The sequence below is a fragment of the Poecile atricapillus genome, chromosome 4, assembly GCF_030490865.1.
Source record: "Poecile atricapillus isolate bPoeAtr1 chromosome 4, bPoeAtr1.hap1, whole genome shotgun sequence".
NCBI classification, from domain to species: Eukaryota; Metazoa; Chordata; class Aves; order Passeriformes; family Paridae; genus Poecile; species Poecile atricapillus.
Window position 1 is genome coordinate 15,241,037 of NC_081252.1, and position 26,397 is coordinate 15,267,433.

The 26,397-nt window shown below is 37.1% G+C and overlaps 1 protein-coding gene across 1 annotated transcript in view; it reads right to left on the reverse strand.

Moving 5' to 3' along the window:
- Positions 1–1,544: 1,544 nt before the first annotated feature.
- MGAT4D (MGAT4 family member D) overlaps positions 1,545–26,397 on the reverse strand; it is a 37,571-nt gene continuing 12,718 nt past the window's right edge. Inside the window, exons 3-15 of the mRNA XM_058838095.1 lie at positions 25,342–25,482; positions 23,455–23,588; positions 21,384–21,430; positions 18,244–18,357; positions 16,880–16,955; positions 11,249–11,360; positions 10,572–10,702; positions 6,535–6,642; positions 5,494–5,687; positions 4,225–4,303; positions 4,044–4,122; positions 2,928–3,040; positions 1,545–2,410 (exon numbers count right to left, since the gene is read on the reverse strand). Coding sequence (XP_058694078.1) covers positions 2,384–2,410; positions 2,928–3,040; positions 4,044–4,122; positions 4,225–4,303; positions 5,494–5,687; positions 6,535–6,642; positions 10,572–10,702; positions 11,249–11,360; positions 16,880–16,955; positions 18,244–18,357; positions 21,384–21,430; positions 23,455–23,588; positions 25,342–25,482 — 1,355 coding nt within the window. The 3' untranslated portion in view covers positions 1,545–2,383. The remainder of the gene's footprint in view (positions 2,411–2,927; positions 3,041–4,043; positions 4,123–4,224; positions 4,304–5,493; positions 5,688–6,534; positions 6,643–10,571; positions 10,703–11,248; positions 11,361–16,879; positions 16,956–18,243; positions 18,358–21,383; positions 21,431–23,454; positions 23,589–25,341; positions 25,483–26,397) is intronic.

Consider the following 26,397-nt stretch of genomic DNA (forward strand, 5'->3'; position numbering starts at 1 on the left):
TTTGGTTTTGTAAGTTACAATCACAATGCCGAGACTTCAAAACCAGCCACTCGTAAAGTTAGTGCAAGTTCCTTATTTCCTATACCTGAACTGAAGCCTTTCTACGGGAAGACTTCTATTCAGCCTTTGATCTGGCCTCGGAGCCATGGTGTGTGAAGGTTCAGTGCATAGGATTTTAACATGGAAAACCACAGGTTTTAAACCTTGCTTAGGGTGGAAAGGAAGCTGCAGGTGTTATGAGTAACCATGCCTTGTGAACAAACCCAGCTAATTCACCTGCCAGTGGTGGTTGTTGCCAATACCACACAGATGTGTTATTGCTGAAGCATTCTTCCACTGCACTCCCTTGTTGTAAACTTCCTGGGGCAGGAATAGTCGCTTTTCCGTTATTGCTGCTTCAGTGAAAACCCAGAATTCTTCTTAGGAGGCTCCTTTGGTTTTATAGAGGAGCTGTGGTTCTGCAGACTGTAAGAAACCTCAGCTCTTGCAAAAGCACAGGGAAGAATTAATGGTTCTTGTGAAGCATTAATTTTTTGCAATATCTACTAAAACCTCATTTACATTAGAGTGTTGGGAAAGGTATTCTGTCATTGCAATGGTTATGTAAAATATGTAAAACCAGAAACAAGGAATGAAGCACCAACCTGGCAGCATAGAATGAAAAATTGCATTAAAAAATTTTTTTTTTTAAGTCCAGTCATTTCCTAATACAATTTCAAATATTCTGATGAGCTTTTTGAAAGCACACTTCAACAACTAGAGCGAAATCTCATTTCACTGTGAAAATAAGGTGTTTTGGTAGCAAAATCTATTATTTTAGTATATTCTACTATTCACTGATTCAAATAACTGCTCTGGAATTTCCTCCTTAGTGACACTGCCCTGTAACAAGTGACTGTAAGGCACCCTGAGTACAGCCACTACTCCCAACAGTGAATCTGTTGCAGTGGAAGCAATGACAAAATAAGGTTTTATGTTTGCACTGTAAGGGCTGAGGGACAAAGGTGTCCCCCAGTATACTTCTAAGCATGCTGGATTACTGCACTACTTCTTAACTGGCATTAAACTCCTAACCTAATGACAGCTGCAATATTTAGTCCAATATATGTATGTACATGTATCTACATGCACATGTGTATAGCACCACAGTATATAAACAATGCTGTGCCTAAAAATCTAAATAAAGTAAAATAAATAAACAATAAATCTCTAAGCAATATCATCAAAATATTACTAGAGGTCTTTGAAAAAAAAACACTCTTCTGAACTGTTTTAATGTAAAAAAATTAATTCTATCACATTCTAAGTGAAAAACACTGTGGCACTAGGAATACAACTACATTAATGTAACCCATCCAATAGAAATCCACATATTGCAGTTTATTTCCTGCTGTCAGGATGCAATGCCTGTGCAGGGGAATGAGGGTGCAGTCATACTTTATGTGCTAAGGAAGTGATACCAGAGTTCTGCCCATTAACAGGTAGATGTCCAAGGTGGATTGTAATTTCCCAAAAACTTTTCAAATGAGACAACTGTGGTTTACTTTTTATTTTCAAATTTATGTTGAATTTGAACTTGTGACAAGGACTGATGTATCAGTACAGACTGATTATCTAATTCTAGGATCCAAAATGTTACTTAAATAGATTTTCTTTCTACAAAAATAGAGTTACACATAATACCCTAATTTTCTGTAATTATTTCAATGCACAATTCACTAATAAAATAAAATTCTCTGATAAAATAAAATTCACTGACTAAATAACTGTTTAAGTTTCAAGTTATTTAATGGTAATTTGTAGGCACTTCTCATTTAAAAAAATATTTAAGATAACTTATGCTACATTAAGGCTGAAACACATTTATATTAAGTTTGAGATTTTTCATAACATTAAGTTGTTCCTGTGAACTACTTTAAATATTTTCAATGAATATTGACAACTTTTCCTTCAATTCTAATTCCCCTACAAAAATGACTAGTGTTTTTAACAGAGTTGAACACTGTGTCCTTAATATTTTTTAAAAATGTCTGTATTTTTATTTCTGGTGAAACTTTTTATACTTTTATGCTTTAGTCCCTGAGGCAAGCTATAATGCCTTATCAATTGTTTATAATAATATCTATTTAATGTTGCAAAACTAAGGTGAGATTTTTATATATGACATATTACTCAAGAACATTTTATAGAAATTACTAACATTCTTTTCATATACCTTGTCATATAAAGACCTAAGATTTATCTAAATTCTTTCCTAATACAGAGTATTAACAATTAAATGGGTATGGAACTGATCTTTTGACCCAGTCCTTTTTTCTTTTGTTGCAGACAGCTTTGTTTTCAAGCAATACATAGCAAGTGACACATCAAAAATGTGTCTTTTTCAGTTTTCAGATGTCTTGATAAGTACCTGGAAAAAAGCAAAATCTGTTATTTTCTAAAATCTGCAGTTTTGCCTACGACATTAGTTTTTCTCTTCTTCCAGCTATGGCTAGTGCTTAAGGCTATAGTAATTCTCTTCAGTGACTTCTGCTGAGTATTTTCTATTTATGGACTTACTGACATTTAAACACCTGGGAAAAACTTGGAAAAATTAAAAAATCAGAGGTTCATCTGAAAATGTTGGCACAATGTAATTAATATCCAAGATGGTGATTGAAAAAAACAGAAACCAAAACCCAAGCCCTAGAAGCTACAGTTACACCATTGCAAAACTGGAGAATCATCCCATTTTAGCATTTTCAGCACTTCCAATGAAGTACATTTAACTTCTCTCCTGAAAATAATGAATATAATTCTTCACTTGTGTTTTCCACAGAATTCTATCTAAAATTAAATAAGATGAATTATTAGCAATACTATATGATTGAAAGAACCAAAATTCATATAATAATGAATAAGAAAAATGCTTTTATTGACATGCTTACCTCACTCAGTATTGCCCAGAATGGAGAATCAGAAGTGACTGATAAACGAATAGCCAGTATTCTTCCTATTGACTTATTGATGCTTCCTTCTGCAATGCCATTTTCAAAGGCCCCTTAATAAAAAAACCCACAAGACCCATATGAACATTTATTAGCATGAAATACACTTCCAAGCAAACCTGGGAAAAATCTCTAAATTACAAACTATAAATTAAATCCAGGAATACATTAGGAAAAAAATGTTGGAAAAGACTCATGAGTTGAAATAAGAACAAGGAGAGATCAATCAGTCACAAATTACTCTCATGGGTAAACCAGACTTGACTTGGGAAAAAAAATTAAAATTTATTCATTTCAGAAGAGGGTAATGAGAAATAAAAGAAGAACACCTTCCCCCAACCCTCCCTTCTTCTTGGGCTAAACTTTATTCTTAATTTTCTCTGCCTCTTACCCCCAGGTGTAAAGGGGGACAGGGAATGGGGGTCATGGTCATTTCATCATGTTGTCTCTGTTGCTCCTTCCTCCTCAGGGGAATCACAATGGCATCTTCCCCCTCCTTCTTCACTGACCTTGGTGTCTGGAGAGTTTTTTATCTCATGTATTCTCCCTCCTCTCTCCAGCGGCAGTTGCTGTTACACAGAGCTTTTCTGTCCCCTTCTTTAAATATGTTATCCCACAATGCACTACGCCATTGCTGATGGGTTCAGCCTTGGCCAGTTGTAGGTCTGTCCTGGAGCTGGTTGCCACTGGCTCCACTGGACATAAGGAAAGCTTCTGGAAGCTTTTCACTGAAGCCACCAACTCCTGTAGTTTCCCCCCACCCTCCTGCCCCAACTACAAAAACCTTGCCATGTGAATCCTTTAAAGGGACTATAATTAGTTCTCCTTCTAATTAGATGTCTTGGCTTTTGCCACTGGTCATACTTAAACCAAAATAGGAGAGTCATTGTTGAACACCATACACTACAATATGCAGTAATGCAAAGGGTTTCTTTTCCTTACTAGCTCACCTTGGAATGTTAAATTTATCACAGAGTTAATGAATTCCTTAAGAGCAGAAACATTTTATATGTAGGAAAAGCATTTCTGGTTTTGAAGTGACAATAAACAATTTACCTATTTTTAAATATCCAGCTTTGGTTGCTGAGTAGTTAAATTTACTTCCATTGTAATGCAGTTCTTTTCTTAGTGTTTCCTGTAAAAAAAAATAACATTTAAAGAAGTATTTTCTAGGGTATGATATTTTATGCTGAATATCATTCTGAAAATGAAATATGGTTCTAAATGAGAGACTTACATCAGCTGGCAACACTTCCACAGTAGTGTTAAACAGTTTATCACCAGGGTGCTCCAGGTTTCCACTTCTGAACAAGTACCTGATGATAAAGGTGTATTATTTTATACTTCAGAAGAGTTCTAGGGAAGTAATTCTTTCCAGTTTTGAAGGAAATTTTCAGATAGCTTTTTTTTTATCTATTTTTGGGCCATAGAGAACAGAAATAGGCCTTGAAACTATAAACCAAACCATAATATAGTAATTTTATTTTAAACAGAAGAAATATTTAAACCATCTTTCTCTGGGACCACAAATGCAAGTGTTGCCCATTTTTAGTGCTCAAGTTCCAATTAACTTCCCATGTTTAAATGGCTAAGGAAGATCTGCCCTCTGATCTATTCCTATAATTATAAGACTGAAGTGGAATGGGCTTCTGGAAGGTGAGTGGCAGCAAAAATTCTGGCATAAAAGTGCCAGGAGAATTCCCTGTTTTTATCAATACTGGTCAACTCAGCTGTTTCTAAACAATTTCCTTTATAGCCAATAAGCAAAAGCATTGACCAAAGAGGAATCCAAGCAAAAGCATCTAAGAATAAAAATCCCTGTTTGGTTTTAAATGTCTGGTATTAAGAGTTCTTATGGTTTTAGATCCAAAAATAACTAAGAGAATTTAAATCGTCCAACTCTCTCCTCTGATATCAAATATTCAAGGCTTAAAACCACCAAATATTATAGGATTAACCATACATGTAATGGGGCTGGGACCAGCCATTAGACAATACCATATGTAAGTTAGCTTCATCCAATGCAGCTTCGCAGTAACAGGAACGTGCAAAACTACCGCCTACTCAAGTTTCAGAAAGCATTAACCAGTTAATTAACAGAACACCAGTGTTTATTCACTGCAGCTCACTAGGTGGAGATACAGACTTGACATCATGCAAACAGCCTTTCTGTTGGCAACTATGCAAATAAAGCTTTCACTGACACCATTGATGAAATGCATCACTTAGAAACAAATTCCTTTGAGAATTATCATGAGAGAGTGTAAAATATTTACCTGAAGAAATAAAAGGAAAAAAAAAATTAAGAAGCTCTTTAATTACCAATGAAGAAATGTATTTCAGGAAAAGAGTTCAAGAAGAAAAGCAGATAAATAGCAAATAGTGGATTTTTTTGTCAGTAACAAGGTTTATGCAAACAGTTAAGCACTAGTAATTTTGAACAGACTCAAGCATTTCCAAACTGGATAGATGTAGGCTTCTGTGTTCCGTATCATGTAATACTTACTTTTCAACTTCTAGTGGATTTAAAAATGTGAACCTGATGTAGTCACCTGCCACTGGTGCTGAAGCCCAAAAACAGTCTTCTCCTTTATAAACTTTTTCCAAGGTATATTGCTGGTATATTCTTAGGCTTGTATCCAGTTTTGCAGGTGGATTATTATGTGCTTTATACAACAGATTTTTTCCAAAATCTTTATCCTGTTGATATAAAGAAATGTAATTTCACTCATACAATGGAAAAAAGTGCACTGATACCTGCAATTACTATAGAAAAATATTTCTAGAAAATAATCACCTCAATGTCAAAAAATATCCAATCTATTTTTAATAGATATACAATATTAATTTCAGTGTAGTCACTGGGACTTAATGTTACAATTTTTAGGCAGAGCTGTACTGATTGTTTCTTAGCTACCAAGATTTAAAAATAAAAATCTTTACAGCAGGCTGTTTCATAGTTGTCTAGGATGCCTTCTGCCAGAACATGTGATTGCTGGCTCTGCTAAAGGCTGTGTGAATCTCTAGTCTGGTCCAATTAAGAAATCTTGTCACTAGTCTAGATGGCACCATCAGGAAATTCCTGAAGTCTGGTTCATCATTGCTCATGCCCTTATCAGATATGAGGCTTGCCCTACAAACTCTCCCTAAAAATCTGTGGCCATCATATTAGGCATACCTTTGTCCTATCAATATACCTTCTTAATCATCCCTCATATTGGGAATGTGAAGTGCTCAGCCAAAACAAACCATCATGGCTTCGTTTGCATGGAACAGAGCATCTGAAACCTTGTGTTTGTGAAGAGGGTTCCTACATGCCATGAAATGGTGCTGTTCACATGGTGATGTTCAAAGGTGTTTGTGCAGGAGCAGTGCTCCACCTGCAGGTTAGATGCCAGATCAAAACTCTCTACCAAATCTGTTAAAAAACATAATTTGATATGGAAATGCCATCTAATCCCAAAGATGCGGTTCTTGAAACTCATTTGAGAAATGTCAGAACACAAGCATATAATTTAAAAACATGGCATTAATTTCTTATTCTTACTTTCAAATTCTGTATCTTCCCAGCCAATGATGAATAAATTCCCATATGCTGAAAGAGAGATGGCTTAGCATGGATACGTAACTTTGACTTTTCCTTTTCACAGTGTGTCTGGAAAGAAAGTAAAAGGGAGTGAAGGATTATTTAAACAAGGAGAGACAAACTATGTTCCATAAAGCAATTTTATTAAGTAATTAAGGGTATGGGTCCAGATATTTTGTCCATATTTAAATGAGTAATCCTTTAATTAACAGTCACCTTATGTCACATACACTGTTTCTAGACCAAAACTCCTAATCCCCCTCATGCTGTTATTTAGATGTGAAGGCTCAAACACCACAAATTCAGGGGTTTCTGCACAGTATGTGACGAATCACATGTCAGGGTGACAAAAATGGGCTCAAATTTGAAACTGATTGATTTCTTAGCTGTTTCTGGCAAACTTTATTTCAACTCTTAGCCTTGCCATATCATTCTAATTAAACTATTTTGACCAAAACTGACCTTCTTAAGATAGGTGCTGGTTACATTTCAATCTTCACAATTTTGCCTCTTTGTTGTGTTTGGGAGGCTTTTAATGTATTATAAGTTATGGATCTTTTATCACATAATTAGATAAAGCCCTTAAATACTGTGTTTCAACCACAATTTTCCAGTTTACTACGCCTGGGACATGGCATGTATCAAGAAATTAAATAACTGTAATAGATATTACTTTTGGAGTTTCTTGATCTTTGAATGATAGAAAACCACTTCTTTAAATATCATTTTTTTCTTTGTATATATAGAGCATTGTAGTTTGATACAATGACACAAACATGCCACAGTAATTAATACAACAATGAAGCATAATAGCAAGGAACAAAGCAAAGAGCTAAAATGAGACTCCCTGGGTTGTACTCGTGGTGCTACCACAGAATTATTATATGAGTTTGGAAGATCATTTAACTTTTCTATATCCCAGGTCTCATACCTTAAAATTTGAGAGGATAATGTGCTTACCTCTTCCATCAAGTGCTTTCAGTTCTATAAAAGAAAAATGCTACATTAACTATATCAATGCCTTCTAAAGCCAGAATTGATTAAGTCTTCACTCAGCTGGCTTAAAACCATCAAAACTCATGAAGGATTTATGGTTTCCACAGGAGTACTAATTAAAAGTTCAAAACACCCTGGGAAAGCTATGAAAAAAGCCAAGTATTTTTATTTTTGTCCACAACAGATGTTCAGCAAAATAATGTAAAACCACAATACAATTTGTGCAAATTGATTTACTGGCAGCTGGTTCTCTGAAAGGCACACTATACTTCAGTAAAGAAGAAATCATTTTAAGAAAAGAAATTTGTGATCTTTCTACTGCAGGGTTTGCAGTTCATCCCCTGCAATAATGCAGGCTCTAGAATGTCTTATTTTATGCTGCGCCAGCATAAGATAAAAAGAGCTGCTTCTGGCAGCAGCTGAGAATGATTGGTGGCATGAGGTGGTGTGGTCATTTCTGCAGAAGCTGATATAATGCTGCTTGTTGAGTCAGGGCTTCCACCCTTGCAGCCTGTAACTCCCACTGCACATGATAGACCACTGCATATGATTACAAAAACGCAGAATGGTTGGGTTCAAAGTGACCAGTAAAGATGTTCTGACTCCCCTGCCATGGATAGGCTTCCAGTAAACCAGGTTGCTCAGAGTCCCTTGTTAGAAACACTGGAGTTGGCATCTACACCTTTCCTGGGCAACCTGTGCCAGTAACTCCCCAGCCTAACCATAAAAAATGTTTTCCTTATATCTAATCTAAACATACCCTCTTTCAGTTTAGGACTGTTGCCCTTTATCTTGTCACAACACATAAAAAGACTTTCTCCCTCTTTTGTACAAGCCTCCCTTAGGTACTGGAAGATGGTATATAGTCTCACTTGAAGCCTTCTCTTCTTCAATCTGAAGAGCTCTGACTCTTTCAGCCTGTCTTCAGCACTCTGACCATTTCTGTGTCTTCACCTGCTCTAACAGGTCCATGACCTTTTTTTTTGTACTGGGGACCCCAGCAGTGAATCACGGTTCACAGGAGGCAAACATGACAAAGTTTCTGAACCATCCAGAGACCTGATGGCTCTGATCATCACAAACTGTCTTTTCCAACTTGGTGAGCAGATGTAGCTGAACCTTGATATTTTAATAGTCCAGGCTGAAAACTTGGACAAGCTTGAGAAATGGGTCCATGGGAATATCATGAATTTTAACAAGACCAAGTGCAAGGTATTGAACCTGGGTCAGAGCAACCTCCAATATCAATCCAGGCTGGGGAATAGTAGACAGAGAGTAGCCCTGCCCAGAAGGACTTGGGGTTGTTGGTGGTTGAGAGGCTGGACTTGACCCAGCCATGTGCACTCAGCTCAGAAAGCCAAACATGTCCTGGGCTGCATCCAAAGCACTGTGGGCAGCGGGAGGGAGGGGATTCTGCCCCTCTGCTCTGGTGAGAGCCCACCTGCAGTGCTGCACCCAGCTCTGGGGTCCCAGCACAGGAAGGTCATGGACCTGTCTCACTGAATCCAGAGCAGGCCAAGGTGATCAGAGGGCTGGAGCACCTCTTCTGTGAGGAAAGGCTGAGAGAATTGAGATTTTTCAGCCTGGAGAAAAGAAGGCTTTGGGAATTGCAGCCTTCCAGTACCTGAAGGGATCCTTCAAGGAACAGAGAGAGGCTTTTTTGCGAGAGGCTGGAGCGACAGGACAGGAAGGAATGGATTCCAGCTAAAAGAGAGTAGGTTTAGATTAGCTATTAGGAGAAGTTCTTTCCTGTGAGGATGGTGAGGCACAAAATCAGGTTGTCCAGGGAAGCTGTGGATGCCTCACCCCTGGAGATGTTCAAGGCCAGGTTGGATGGAGCTCTGAGCAATCTGGTCTAGTGGAAGGAGTCCCTGCCCATGGCAGGGGGTCAGAATGGGATGATCTTTAAGGTCTTTTCCAACCAAAACAATTCTGTGATTCTACGTAAATACATGCCAAAAATCTATCACCACATGATGGCACATAGAAACTACAAACAAGTGCCCTGCTGACTCTCCTGTGTAGCACAGTGTGTGATCACTTTGTTTTTAGTTGGTTGGAAGGGGGAAAGTGTGAGGAGTTATCAGCTTGCCTTCTCTGGTGCGTATAGGAAAGTTCACTGCTTTAACCTGTCAAACAGAGAAGGCACCACAGCTGGGATACCCAGCCTTCTCCCAGTCTCTATTTTCTGCATTCTCATGAATAGTCCCAGCAGGTCATGCCACTGGTCATTCCTACCCAAGGGCCATGTCAGACTGATTTGTCTCAGTAAGTTTTTGCTACCCACAGCAATTGAAATTGCAAATGCAGAAGAGAAACTCAGTAGAAACTTGTGGACACCATTCTGCTTTGGCTTGGTCAGAGCAGACTTCCATGAGCTGCCTGCCTGCCTTTTGGGAACACAGCTTCATTTTAGGTAGGAATCAGGTCTTAGAAGATGGAACAGTCATAAATAAAAGTACAGTATTTAATCTACTGGATGGAAGTTGGCACATGTTAGATCTGGAATGGGTGATGTCAATATAATAGTATCTGGTTTTTCATCTGTTTTCACAGGCAGGCAAGAAATTTAGTTTCTTGAGGCGTGCTGTAAGTCCTATGAGCTGGCTTAACCCACAGAGCAGGAATTAAAGGCTTCCTCCTATCTATATGAAGTGGGTCTGGAGACTCTGCAGTGCATTGCTGAGTCTAAAACCAGGGACCTTCTGCTATCCCCAGGAGTCATTTATGCTACAGGGTAAAACTTGCTTGTTCTGCTTCTCTTAATCTCCTGCTCTATACAGCTCCTGTCTGCTTCTTCTTGCTCCTTTATCAACACAAAATTAACACATGCAAATTCTGGAGCAGGAACTGGCTGCACCAGTTAAAACTCCTGAACCCTAAAACCCAAGGTCAGCCCGAAGTAAGTCCAGTTTGAGAGATTTATATTCTACTTTTTGAAAATAAATTTTGCCACTGAGAGTGTTTGAATGTTATGTTCATAAACTCACAGTTATACTTACTGCATCCTTTTCTGGATTGCACACTTTAACCCACAGCAGGTGGTCTATAAGCCAGTCTATGGGCTTATCCTTATAGAACATGAGAAAAAAATCCACTATGAGTGGTAAGTCTTCTGATTTAAACAATTTTCCTGAAAGTGAGACAAGAAGTCATACTTTTACTGCTATGCAAGAATCACCAGCTTTATGTTTCAATGTAATTTATTTAAATAAACATTTAAGTATCACACCAGCCTGGCACATATGAATGTAATTATGATTTAATGAAAAATTTCACATAGAACCTGGCTTGGAAGAGTTGCTGATCATCCAGCCCTATGATATGGGATGCATATTGTCCTCCATAAAGAAAAGGAGAAAGCTGTTTTGTTTTTTTAATAGATTGTTCAAATTGCATTCTTGAAAAGAGAGCTACACATTACAGAGGCGCATAGTTCTCTGACATGGAAAAAATTCCTCCTTTTGGGAGCTTAATTATAGATTCTATGCTGAAGATACTCTGTATTAAAAAGACATTTTTAAAGAGAACAAAAAGTAAAGTACATTCAGTGGGATGTTTCTTGAAGAACCAAGGAAGTTTTGATATCCAAGTCCTTCCATGCTTTGTCTCTGAATGAGATCTTTTTGATCTACACAGCTCCAAAACCAGTTGATTCTGCTGAGGTCTTAATACTTACCAATAAATCCAAGTTGTGAGAACTCAAGAACCATCCAGTCTTGTGACTGTTGAGCAGCAAAGCTTTTTATACTTTCAATGTAATCAGGTTTGGCTATAATATCATCTTCCAGCTGAGGGGAAAAAATGCAACAGAAAAAGAGAAGGCAAGCAGTGATTTTATTTTTTGCAGAGGGGGTAGTGACATTTCCACAAGCAAATGAAAACTGTTGTGTTACATGCTGTACCACATGTACTGAAGCTGTTCCAAACTACAGTGGATTGCTATTTAGCAATCATTATCATTTATCACTCATTAAGGAAATATCTACAGGAGTGGCCATAACACCATGGGTGCTTCTCTCTTTTTTGATGAAGGAGGACTCCCTGCCTTAAAGGGATCTCACTTAGAAGAAAACATTAAGGAAAAAGACAAGAGGTTAATGAAGACAACAATAGGTAGTTTTTTCTTAGGTTGTATAAGCATTGGTAAGCAACAGGAGCAAACTGTCTGAAAGGAAAGGTTGTTGGGGAGGATGAAACAGGGAAACCTTATGAATGTGATTGTTTGGCAGAAGATTCTGAAAATATGAAGCCTAGAATTGAAGTAGAAATGAAAGCCTGCTTTGAGTCATGATGCTGAGTACTAGTTACTATATGACCAAAGAACAATAGCCTAGCCAGCTAAAGGAGAATCCCCGATGATGAAACAATGTCCTTCTGCTGATAGAGAATCCAAAGGTCAAGAAGGAAGGGAAGAATTTGTAAAGCTTTTAGAATTTGAAATGGAACACTATGTTAATATAGGGATTCTTATAGGCTGTATGTAAATTCTTTAGTGGGTGTGTCTCATAGTGATTGGTTACTGGGAATTAGAATATTCACTATAGGAAAAGATATATTGTATTGTAACAAGAATTTCGCACTCTTGCTTTCCCTGCTCCTACCCACCTCTTAGTTCCTACCCTTCTCTTTGTCCCTCCCTGCTCCTACCCCTCTCTTGTTTTCCCTGTTCCTACCTCTCTCTTGTTTCTCCCTCTCTCCTTCTCTTACCCACATGTTTTTCCCTCTTTCCCCATCTTACCCCTCTCTTGTCCTCCACCTCTCTCCTAAGCCTCCATAGTTTTCCCCCACTCTCGCTCTGTTGCTCTTGTTTCCTCCCTCCCCATCTCTAACCAATTTTCTCCCTCTCTCCCCGCACTCTCTCCCCTCCCCCTGACCATGTGGATGCCGAGGCTGGTGGTGGACATGGGTCTCTCCCTCTCTTTACCCTTATAATAAATTGCTTATACCTGAACAGTTGACCCAGGAGAAGTCTGTCACCGCGAGCGAGTGTTTTGAACAGCAGTAAAAGGTGTCTAAAAGCTCTGGTAGCCTGGGCAGACTTTGTCATTTATACAAGGTGACTGAGAAAGACTGTGGACGATAACTGCAATGCCAGTAGAAAGCAAGTTGTTCCAGGGAATACTGGTAATGAAGGGTTGTAGTCTGTGAATCACACTGAAGGACAGGAGTACATAGAGCTTTCAAGGTGTGTAAAGGCTGGCACAGAGTACAGCAGTAGAGCCAGCTAAAAGGTACTTGGAAGAGGAGACTGACACCCATCAAGGAAATGAGAAAGGCATTGGCTTCATTTTCACCTAGCTTTCAGACAAGAACTGAGCATCTGAAAAGACAGAAGCTTTCTGCTACTAAAGCCGAGGATTATGAATCCAGACAAGGAGGCTGCAGTCAATGACACAAATGAGTAAATGTATTCCAGAAATAATTAAGGAATGAGTATTTAATGGTTTGAATTCAGTACGGATGTGAAAACACAGGAAGAGGAGGCCAAAACTTCAGGAGAATATTGCTGGGGTGTAGTGTAATCATACAGTAATTTTTTCTAACTTCTGTACTTCACTGGCCCTGCTGCATGTCTAGTTGTGCTGGAACTGGCTTCAGAAAGCTAAATATCTAGAAAATTAATCCTTTGAGAAAAAAACACAAACAAACAAAACATGATTTTCTGCTGGTTTTCTGTCTTCAACTGATGCAGCACAGAGTCATCATCAAGAGCTTGAGAGATCAGGCCCACAGGTTTTAGCTGAATTTCGGCATCACTACAAGTGTAGGGCTGGCTGACAAGAAATGTGTTGGCAACAGTGAACCCAGGAGTAAGAAAGATGAGATTAAGAGATCTGTTTAACTCTGTCAGCTTTTGCTGATGGTAAGATAACAAATAGAGACAAACTGATCAAGATGAATACTTCTTAACACAATCAATGATCGGGGGATTGAGTTGACAGTTATGCAGAAGAGAACAACAGAAAAAGACCCCAAACATCTATTTATAAGACATCTGGCATAAAATTGTGTTTAGAGGATTAGCCAGCAGCAAGATGTTATGAGAGAAGAGCAAAGAATCAAAGAAGGTTTTAGAAAATGTGCAAAGAGAAATTGAGTGGCACCAAAAAAGGATGAAAAGCAGACTGGAGTATCTCAAAAACCTAGGGAGGCCACCATATCAAAAAACACCTTAGAAAAGTATGCAAAACCAGTGAAGATTAAAAGCACTGGGGCTGTGATGCAAAGTGACTGTGAATATAGTTATGAAAAGAAAGTAATTTTGAAGTCTGAGATGGTCTTTCCTGAAGCTGACAGAGATTATTAGAGGATGTGGTTTGATATCCCATGTAGTACAAGCCATTAAAGTTATTTATTTAACCCTGTAATTTGTATTTAACTAAAGCACATCTTCTTAGAGAACATCTCCCATTGCTTAGAGATTCCAGTATCAGTCATTTTCAGTATGTTATACAACATTTTATTATCCTGAATGTTTAATACTTTGCACCCAAATTCTAATTTGAATTTTTTTCTGCCTTCAGCTTACAGCCACTTGTTCTCTCATATGCTTTTATCTGCCAAAGGAGGTTGTGCAGTGCCTGCATACAACTGGATCAGGAAGTTTAATATATGAACTGCCTAGTCCACTTGCCCCATTGCCATGGGAAGGCCAACAAAACACATAATCACAGCTAACTTCCTTTCACTCATCAGTGCTTTTGAATGAAAAAAATATACATCCACTACAGCAACACTATAAAAATTTCTTATGTGATAGGTAACAAATAGGTTTCCATTCATTTTTCTTATGTAGATTGTCTAAGAGAAGTAAAAATGAAATAGTAACAAAAAAGTGGAAGAATACAATAAAAGTTTAGGCATCACACAGGAAGGTTCTTCCTTTCTGAATTTCATTAGAGTATTTTTACATTTTGTCTCACTGACAATGAATATGTGGAAACTGGGGAGCTCCTTTTAGGAGCTCTACCAAATAGCAGGCCTAACCTAGAGTCTAGTGAGGGGAAGAAAAAGATATCCATATAAAGAGTCCTAGTGAACTCACTGAGATATTGCTCAGGTTTTAAATCCATTAGAGAAGTGCTGCTGGCAATGTATATTACTAGTGTGTATATATATATATATATACATATATATATATATACATATATATATATACATATTATATATATATATAAATACACAAAGCTTTCCCAGCCTCCATATGAGGTGATAAAAAAATCATAGCAGTAGTTCAAGTAACTACTACAAGTTAAGTTAGAACTTGATAACAAATTTTAACTGAAGAAACTAAGATTTATTTAATGATTTCTTTTTCCTTCATCTCAGTTCTAATAGAAAACACTTAAAAATGCTGTATCTGTGTTTTTCAGATTTGAAATATTTGATTCCTTCAGTGAACTAAGTCTACATGGACAGAAATAACAAATGCATGTTCTCACTATTAGGCTGGAATTGGATTGCCTGCTTTTATGGCTATGTTATGATCCCTTTATTATATATCCCACCAAAGCTCTCTCAGCGAAAAATGAAAAAAAATACAGATAATTTAAGTAGAAAAGTTGATCAGTAGGGAATCAGTGGGTAAGGTTCATCCCCAGTGTAAGCCTTTTAGCTTCAATGGACTTCACAAAACTGCTTACTTAAATCCTGGTTCAGCAGTATCCTAGAACAACTGTTTATTCAGCAAAGATTTTGTTTGACTCATGACATCAACTGTTCTGTAGATGTCAAGACTGATGTTGTGTGTTTATCTTCTTTCAAGGTTTGGGACTTTGTATCAGCCACTCAATCAATACTATTCCTGACTAAACTAAATAAAAATCTAACCTAACTCAAGTTTTGTTTAAGATTACTGAAGTAAATCTTGTAATGGCTAAAGAAAAGTACTTTTAAGTTGTTTGCTTTCCTTTAATACAGGACTTCTAAATAGAGGGCGGACATAACTAAGTTTATGGCAGCAACTGTTCCTTCTTTTCACCTGCACTCTACAGAGTATTTTTTGAGCAGACCAGCATCTGTACTACAGGAGTAGCTGTAGGCTGGACATACAAACGAAGAATAGGATATAGTAGGGACAGTATGAGTAAAGTATAGTTTATTTTTAAGAAAATTCTGAAAGCAGACGTAACTCCCACCAGATCACCACCTTCCAGTCTTTGCTCTTAATAACACAGTTCAGTCATTACATAATGTCTTAGATAAGAAAACACATGTTCTCAAATTCCTTTAGAAATACAAATACATAAGTAAGTCATTGTGGTGCAAATATGAATGCTTGGAGAACTTGTTAACAGGAAGGGACATCAAGTAATTGGCAACATCTTAATGTTTCACTTCCCTGGGTTTTCTATGCCTTAATCTCAGTAAACTTGGATAATGTTCTTAAAAATATACAAAAGCCACAGGAAAATACTTCATTTTCCATTAAACCATAATTGTTCAAAATACAGCATTTTTGTTTGTCCGCCTGCAGCCTGAGCACCTATGCCACATCTGAGAACAGAGCATGGGAACTCTTAAGTATCCCAGCTCAAATGTGTTTGTGTTGAATCCTGAGAAAAACTTTAGGAGATGCCAGGTCCTGCAGTCTTCTGCTTCCAGGAATCCTGTGATGTCCTTATGGAATACATACTCTGAGGCAAAATGCTCTTCTGATTTTTTTTAAAACTGCTGACAGTGTTGAGCTACATAAAAATTTATAGACCTGTTCCGTGATTGAATAGCTCTTACAAATTTTGGAATCTCTGGGGGTGATTAAGATCTTTATTGAGTGCAAATTAGCACAAATTTAGAATGATGGTTAAAGCTAAGCTTAAATGCATGGGGATCTTCTTGAAGGCTAACACAAAATTTTCTGGAGAATTAAGGACCTGTGCCAACTTGTGGTTGACCTTATCTCAAGTATCACTCTACCAGTGTTTCCCTTTTTGAAATATTTCACTTCATTGTCATCTGGGCTATAACCTGGACCTATCACCACTATTTCTCCTGGCTGCAGTAAGTAAAAATATATTTAACCCTGACCTTCTTTAGTTAATCAAATAAGGGTTTCATGCTTCAGTTACCTTGCTCTTCAACGTCACAAATGACAGGAAGGTAGACATGGTTTTAATCAAATAGTACCTGGCTGCAAGATGCATATAAATACAGAAATATGTGGGTGCTTGTAAAGAGCACAGGCAAAATACACAGAAAATGACGATAGACTGCTGATTTTATTGAGGCCTTTGAAACAAATTAAAATTGCCAAAGCTAGTAATCAGTACAGGGGTATTGCTGCTACTTAATAATAATATGGACATACCTGTAAATAAAATGTTCCCTTAGGTTGAGCATACAGCATTAAAAAGCTATAATCCAAATTCTGTTTAGTTCTCCACCTAAACATAAGCAGCAAATTCTGATCAGATTTTTGAGGGGGCTGCAACAGTTATTTCTATAATAAGAGAACTTCTAATGCTCTGTATTTTTTGTCTCCACAATAAAATTGTAAGGTTGAGTATTCTAACCCATTGCTAAGTGCAAAAGCATTCCTCTACAATCAATATAAACATTTGTAAATAATTTTCTTTTCCTATAAAAGTTAGCATTAAATAAACAAAAAATACATCTCTGTCAATGGAGCTTGAAACAAAATTTCTATCAAGTTATTGAAGTCAAATGACTTAAAAGAGTCTACTTATGATTTTATGAAGAATAGAAATAAACACCCATGGATTATTTAAAGATGAAAAAGTGGTTTTATATATGAACAGCATGAGAGCAGATTGATAGCCTTAATATTCAAGTTTAAATATAAACACATATTTTGTACAGTCTCTCATATTACCAGAGGATGACGTTGATGTTTGATAATCAACACTGAAAGACTACAGAGTAATTTATTGGTATTTAATTAACAGAAAAGTATAACCGATCCAAATCTAATCATATCTAAAACTAAATTATAAGTATGTAAACTTGTGTATGGTCTATAACACATAAGGTTTATCTATAAAGCCAGTATATATACACACATATATAAATATACTAGCTGATTTCCTCCAGCCTAAATTCTCAGCAACTCTCTTGCTGCATTGTTGCAGTGGCTTCTGATAAATTAGTTATTGTTGACTGAAAGAAAATTACTTTCCTCCAATAAATATATTTTTTTTTTAGGTTTAAATCTCTGTCTTAGTGATTTTGTGTCATGTGAGTGAATGAATTCACCTTTAAGGATGTATTAACAGTAGATAAAAATTCAGTGATCACCAAAAAGTTAGGTCATTAATTAAACCCATAGTAGCTGTCAATAGCTAGAGGGCCACATGAGGTTTCCTTGGTATTTTCACAGAGACTCTCCCTCATCAGTGACATTAAAGATTTTTCTATTTTTTCCTTTTTGACCAGATCATATAGCCTATTGCTTGTTGGCATTATCCATCTAGTTTAAAACCTGTTGGATGCCTAGAGTCAAGACCCAAAGGAGACACCTCGGCTCTCACCCTAAAGCTGATGTGCAGCATAGCTTTTCTCAAGATCCCCTTGTAAAATTTTTTTACAAGTACAATTGAGGTCCTTTAGTTCTGAAACACAAACACATTACCAGCTCAAACAGTACTGACTTTTTCTGAATTTTCCATTTTACACTCTTAGCAAGGGTTCTTAGGTTTTATATAGCAATCTTACCTTACTCGGTCTTCAGAATCTCCAAGTGTTTTCTCCAGGTTGGAAAGATCCGGGTAATAAGAAGCAGGAGGAGAAATAACCTCTAGGACTCCAGACTGGACTTCTCTGGGGAAGCTGGGAAGAATCTTAGTAAGACCCCATTCCTCAAAAAGACTTTTGAGGGCAACAGCTACAGACAGCAGCTCCCCAAAGTTAGGTCTGCTCCTCCAGAAGTGGAATGCACAGCTCTAGGAAAGAAACTGACCACAAATTTGGTACCAAGAAGGGGTCTTTAACAACCATCAGAACAGACAGGTCAGGAACTCATCCAAGTCTCAGAAAACACTGGAGAGAAGTCTGTCTCAGAAATCCTGCCCCTCCTGCATCTGTAGATTCTTACTAATCATCCTGAGATAGTTGCCACTATGCAGCAGTAATTCACAACCAAACCCATTATCTAGAACAACACACAACTGTTCCCCCTTGCATGAGAGCTCCCTTCCTTACACTTGCTGCAACTCAAATTCTACTTTCTGAGCAAGATTATACTGTCTTGGAGCAGGAGTTTAAAATGGGGAGTCTGGGTCTAGTCTCTAGCCCCAAGAATTAAATTTTCCATTTAAAGAGTGTCACTCTATTAGGAACGGCGAGAAGAACGACACAGACTCTCTAAGGAGTCAATCAAGAAAATTTCTCTTAGTTTATTACTTCAGGTCTTTTTAATAGACCGATACGTGGAAAGTACAGAAAAGAAACTCTTATTGGTTAGTAAACTAACACATCACCATCATTGGTCAGTGGGGCACACCACCCCCCAACCTTCTCTTGCCAGAAAACAAGGAACAGGAAAACAACACGTGCAAGGCTGTTTTCTGTCTCTGAGGATTGTTTTAAATCCTCCTTATGAATTCCCAGGCCACTTTCTCAGGCAAGACTGAGAAAGCTATGTGGCCTGCAGTTTCACATGCTCTCTGTTTCAGAGTTAGCATCCACAAAAGAGACATTGAAAAAATGTATAACATACTTTGGGAGCCAAACCTGGAAGTCAAATTTCTCCGTTCCTCCAAAAAAGCCACAAAACAACCAACCAAAAAATTCAAACTAAAAACCACCAAACAAACAAGAACCTCAACAAAAACAAACAAACACAAACTTTTAAAACCCTAACACAAAACAGGTAGAGCTTTTAAAACTGCGTTTCCCACTTCCTATGATTAGTAAACAAAAGATAACACTAAAAATTAAACACATCATAGTACCAGCATTATGGGGAAAAAATATCAATTTTACCGTGTAACCCTGACAAAGCAATAATGTTTTCAAAAGCCACAAAACAGTAATTAAAATTTTCTGAGTGTTTAAATTGCAGCAGGTATTGTACCTTGGCAATACCAAGGAGTGCCTCTTCCCCTTGTCCTTGCCACAGTACTCCCATTGAGCTAAACCCTCTGAAGGCAGGAAATTATGAATATTACTTAGATAACAGCTTCAGTATGAGGAGTCTTCAGGGGGGAAACCCACACACAAAATACAGTCTGAGAAATCCTTGAGTGAAGGAGGATGTGCAGAAACCCTCAAATGAGGAGAAGTCAACTCCTCCAGTGATCTTGTTCAAGAAAGATAAGAGCAAGCAGAACTGCAGAACTGCAAGCTTCCATTTGACATTGCTAAAGTTAATTTGGCAGGGCAAAGACCACCCATCTAATGTTACCCATCATGTAGTAGCATTAAATATTATAAATGTAATCCCATTCCTGCCCCAAGTCTATTGCCTTCCTGAAAAATAGTAAAAAAAAGGAAACAAAGATTGGGAAAATGTGGATGTGTTGTGGCACCTGGGGACATAGTTTAGTGGTGGCAGGGCAGGGCTAATGCTTGAACACTCTTGACCTTACGGGTCTTTTCTGATCTAAGGAATTCTATCATTCTATGATGTGGGAACTGAATCAGCTGGGATAGATCATACTTTGGACTGGGTTCCTGTCACGGAGGGAATAAACCTGAGGCCCTGGGAGGAGGATACTGAAAAGGATGGAAATTAGGATGCTACTGGGATCATTCCACAATAGGTCATGTCCCTGGTCCGTGTTTGCAGTTTAACCCCTGCCCTCAGGTACTCATATATATTATTAGGTTAACCACACCCCCTGGATTTTGGATGCAACCCCTCAGACCATGCAGTCTAAGTGAACATTGAAATCTATCTTTGGGCTCGCCATCGTACCCGTCCCGATTTATTTCACCATGCTCGACCCAGCTGAACCAGACAAGAGGTCTCAGAACCCCACTGTGACACTATGACAGATGCCAGATTACACTGCAGGGTTGTGTAGTCAGTGGGGACCTTGTACATGTAGCCTCAGGTGCATGAATTGCTGTGGGAAACAGTAAAAGTAAGAAGACTTTCAGAGGGTGTGAAAATAGGCCTCAGAAAAGAAAAAGCAGAGAACCTAGAGCTAGCTGCAAGGCTTGAAAAGTAAAGAAGATACAATAATGCAATATGCAAGGACATGAAACAATAGCTGAGTTTTTTAGGCTTGGCTAAGATAGACCTTAAGACTGCAGAAAAATATGCTTACCAAGAAAGTTTTAAGCTTAATAATGGAGTATTGTGTATAGTTAATAGAAAGCAAACGAGCAAGCAGTGTTTGAAGAAGGTGTACATGTGTTTCTACTGATTGGAAAGAACAATTGTCTGTAAGCCTTAGCAATATGCTATTGGCTGAAAAACTTATAAAATGTTTTGTAACAAAGAGATCTTGGGCTGCTCATGGCAGATGTGAGCTTGTGCCATCTCCTGTATCTGTTGCTGAGACTAGTGCCCGAAATAAAAGCTTGTGATGCGTCACCTGTTTGTGAAAAACCTCCAACAAACTGCATCATTAACTTTGTAGGGAAAAGACTTAGGCTTAAGTAAATATTTATCAGAGATTTAAGCTGAAATCTTGACTGGTTAGTTAAAGAATATTTATCAAATAAGAAATGAAAACTAATTTGATATACATACTTCTGTTCTCAATTTCACAGTGTGTTATGGCACACATACTGAGAGTGCACCTTTGCTTCAGTTCCATTTCAGTGTTGAAATGTTCTAATTCTCTCCCTAAAAGCTACAAATATGTTTACACTGGTGGTTGAGTGTTACATTCTGTAGGACTTACCTGGTTTTAACACTTTCTGCAACACTCTTAACATACTCTGCATTCACCTAAAGAAAAGAAGGGAGGGTTTCATTAAGTCATCCATTTTTGTATTAAACAATGCTTTGTCAGGAATATGTATATGCAAACAATTTTTGCCTTCCAAACAAATGTGGTATGTTACAGCAGTATTTCTACTAGGGAAGAGTATAGGCTTTTCAAAGCAACCAAACTTTCACTTTTGTTTCCAACTATCTCCAGCTTCCATTTCTTGCACTGTTTTTCCTTGCTTTTGCAGAAGGCCAAGCTGTTTTCTGGCTAAAATTCTGTTCAGCTATGCCAGTAAAACACAGCCATATAACTATCAGTAAAAAAGCAAAATATTCTAAAGCCAGCAATACTTGACATTTTTATTGAGTTTCTTCCTAATATAGCAAACTTATGGCTCTTTCTTTGGAATTTTTGAGAACATTCATTAGTGCTGTTTCATAAATGTAACAGTTTTAGTGTGCGAAATGTATTTGTTAACTACCTTAAGAGTGCAAAGTTTTATGAATATGCTTTCTAAGGCAATATAATAACTGTCCTAGGAGTTCAGATTTTTCTTTAAATAAACAAAATTTTTAATATATAACTGTTACCAATCATATATTAAATTTGTCGTGAGTAAAAAAAAATAAAGTGAAGAAGTGTGATAAAAAAAACATACCCAGAATTTAAAAATCACTCTCAGTCAATAAGTTAACTCAAGTTTATCCCATGATGTAAACATTCACCTTTTTTTTTTAAAAAACTTTGTGGGATACAGCAAGGTGTGGATTCATGACCAGTGAACACACCTGCCCTTCTCTCATAATAAAATATTCTTATCACCCCTCAGATCAGCATGGTTATCTGCTCCAATTTACTACATGGCTGAAAAAATGGAAGTTGTGAGAACATGACTTTTGGGTTGGGATAAAAGGAGTACTAATTCTTACAATGGCAGTTTAATCCTAAATTGGCTGACATGGACTATTACTACAACCACAGCCCCTGTTTGTTCAAAGTGCCACATTAGGACTCCCCACAGTGGAAAACTATTCAAAAGTTAACCCTTAAAACTCACTGAATCCTCTGAAGCCCTATAATTGGAAGTTTACCTGAATGACAGCCAGGCAAAGCTCATCACTACCAGGGCTCTTCATTGGGAAATACCAACTGCAAATTAAGTTCAGCTCCTAAAAACTATGCTGAAGAGGAACTACAGCCAATAAAACTTCGTACTCATCATTGTGATCCAAACAGAAAAGTGGAAGTCGTGGCCAAACTTATTAAAGTGAACTATACTCTGTGTGACACTTTTATACCTGCAAAAGTGATGACTGATCAATAAAAAATAGCAAATTATAACTGTTAATGAACCCATGCATGGATTTCATGCTATGAAAGGACAAAGAAATATGAAGAATAAAGATGAAGTCTGAATAATTGCACAGTCATTTTACCTGCTAGAAGCTATTACTAGCTAATTCTGCAGGTTTGTTTTTTTTTTTTCTGATGTAATCAAGGTATTTTTGAGTTAGAAAAAAAACCCATTCATCTCTAATATCTTCCCTTGAGCACTGTTTACTTTCCCAAACCTGTTCAAGGTTGGTTTTTTTTGAATGGGAAATGCCAAAACACATGCAGAAGGCTCCAATATGTCAAGATGCTTTGCAAGATATATGTTATCAAGCAGATAAATAATTTGAACATTTCTTAGACTAAGTTTATTTTCTTCATGTTCTACGGCACTTTTCTGTGGAGGACTTGGATTTCATTCTGGAAGCAGAAAACCTTTCTTTCAGAGATAAATAATGAGTTCATATGGTTGGAAAATCTGACCCAATGACTTTTCTGGTAAATGTAATATGACTTTTTACCCTTTGATCATCTGCATTACAGGGTTTTTTTCCACATATGAACACTAAGGTACTAACTGCTCACCATCTCTTCCAGCCCTGAAGAAATCCCTCCCAAAGGCCAATCTACCACTATTTTGCACTATTACATTTAGACATAAATCTGCATATTGTCTATCAGCATTCTTCACCTTTCCATGCAAACTTACCTCTGCTATAAAGATGATTATTATGCAGTCCTTCTTTTGTTCTTCAGATAGTTGGTACAGTAGGGAATGCAATGTATCAATCAGATAATTTTGTTTTTCCCTTTTTACCGTAGGAATACCCATCACCAGGGAGACTGCAAATAGAGAATGCCTCAAGCCATGTAATTTTAAGGAAAATTGAAATTACATTTTAACTTTGATTTGATATGACCATGAAACTTGGCAACAGTTAATATTTCCTTAGCTGTGTGACAGCATTTGCTCTACTACCTGAAAGGAGATACCTCCAGCTGTGTTTAGTTTAGAGACACCTGTGTCTGTGCTATAAACACCAGGTCTACACTTGAGAACTTGGAGATATTACTATGTCTGGCAAACACATAGGTGTTTGCCACTGAGATTCAAAAGTGAGTTTGCAAAATAAGTGCTTGCTCTTGCTTTGGAGATCTAAGTAGGAAGGGTTAAACCAGCACTGCTCTAGTGAGCAGGTTCTCATAGGAAGTGAATGCTATGTATTTCAGAGAGGAATCCGCTTCAAAAATCCTGAGCAGTTTAATTTACATGCATCGATGTTTTTCATAGCATCAATAAGAATAAAAGAACTAAGATGTTACTGTTATTAAAAATAAAGGAACTGAAATTGTCTCTGGCAAAGACTCCTCTAGTAGCAAACCTATGCTGTATTACATTGTTAGCCCATACACAGGGTGTCTCTCTTTTCATTAGTATGGGCATTATTTAAATCAGTGGCCAAACATAGCTAGTAAACCTGTGGAATCTTTTTCCTTGCAGATGATTTCTATTCACCAAAATCTCAGAAGGCTGGTAAGCAAGCAACAACTTGAAATAAAACAGTAAGTGCAAATAGTGACTTGGTTCTGACTTTAACTTCCATGCCAGTGTCAGCTCAAAAACGCCGAAGTGCTTATGTTCCTTCCCAGCACATAACTTGCTAAACCATTGGGGTTTGTTTCATTTTATAAACTGAAGGTCAACCTGTACTTATTTAATTACAGTCTTGCTATTGTGATTTTCCTGTACAAATACCAGAAGATTAAACAGAGTATTTATTTATTAGTGACACTGATCTCCAGGTACTCCAGTAAGAGCTACAACATTAGATCACATTGCTACAACTACACCTACTAATAAGTAGTCTGTAGAAAGTTATCCATTGTCATGAGCATGGCCCAGGGTTTGGAGTTTTTCAGTTAAATCAAAAACACTGCCAGTGTTTCTTCATATAAAATCACCCTAGAGAAAAGTAAAAATTTCAACAAAATACAAAACTCAGCAAAATGATTGACTAGCTTCTTCTTTGCTTACTATTTTTGCATGTTCCTTTTACCTGTCACATGACAGTTAAGACAATGCATTAAAATTTGTATTATAGTCCACTTGAATTCATTATGATTTCTACAGGTGTCAGCGGATTTCTCATGTGGATGAAAAAGCTACACTGAAGATATATTAATATCCTTTAAATGATCACATCACCTTTCCCTTTGCTTTTCATATTGCCAAACTAAATGCATTGTAAATTTGCCTTGGCTTCCTCATCCATACTAATTTTGTGGGGAAAAAATGTCACCTACTGCATATTAGCCATATGAATATATGATTAAAACAAAAAATAATCTTGTTTTTCAAGTAAGATTATTTTTATCGATTTTTCAAAAGGATTTCAGAATACTTTGAGATAAAGACTTGAAATAGGGGTGGGCATTTTAAAAGTACTTTTGCTATTGCCATTAAAATTCATTCAGCTTGGCAACATTAGAAAATTAAGAGAGCAAATCCATTCTAAACTTTTGAGTATGCTTCATTACTAGAAATTAATAAAAAATGCAAACATATGGAAAATAGAAGCCAAGCTTTATTTCCTACCTCCAGTTCTCTGTTGCCCAAAAATAACATTTGGGAAAATTGCATCTACATATTCTCGAAGGTGAGGGAGATAGTAGTACATATTTGTAAGATGCATGGGGAGTTTTCTGGGGAGGTTTAAGTCTTTCCACTTGATATCTCCTTAAAGACAAAACAAACACAGAGATACACATAAAATAAAAAGCAAGTGGAGAAGCCTATTTCTTCACCTGTTTTACTCAAATGAACACTGGCGGATTATCAAACTCAAGGTTATTCAATCAGAACTATTCCTCAGAAATTATTATATGTCATATATATTACATTATATTAAATTGAGAGTTTCCCAGTACAACTCTTCCCACTTAGGTGGTGGTGCAGAGCTCCAGTCTTGAACATCCTGGGATCTCTATTTCCCTGTGTCTGCACACTTGCAGGACTGAGTCATCTTAAAACACAGTAAGTAGTTATATTAAAGGCAGTAGTAAAAAACTGTTTACTGTTTGGTTGTTTTTTTCTTTTTTTTACATGGTTGGCAAACAAATTTTTAATGAAAAGAAACACAGATTCTGATTAATAACCTTCTTAACTACTTTTTAAACTTAAATTATTTCCCTAAAAAGTAACACATGGCAGTTTTCACAGCTCAAGCAAAAGTTCTCCATTTATTTAGTCTTATGGTAAACAGAATGACCACATACAGGCTTTTAAAAACTATTCAAGAAACAAAAGGCTGTAGCAGTTAAGAGAAAAGTAGGGATTTTGGTTTTCTTTACTACTTTAAAATAAAGACGAAAACAATAGAATGTTTATTGACTGGGATGGAAATTTACTTTTCCCAAGAAATGCATCTAAGATAATTCCCAAAATTTATCACCCTTCAAAGTTATGTACAAGTATCACAAAAACCATCATCAGCTTTATTCGCTCAGCTTAGGTTAAGAAAGGCAGAGGCTTACTGAATGAGCAAAATTTTAAGTTTTTCAACTTCCAAAAGATACTCACACTGAAAATTAGGATGAAAAAGAGATTACCTGCCTTACAGAAAACAGTTTAAAAAAAACCTCAAACAACCAT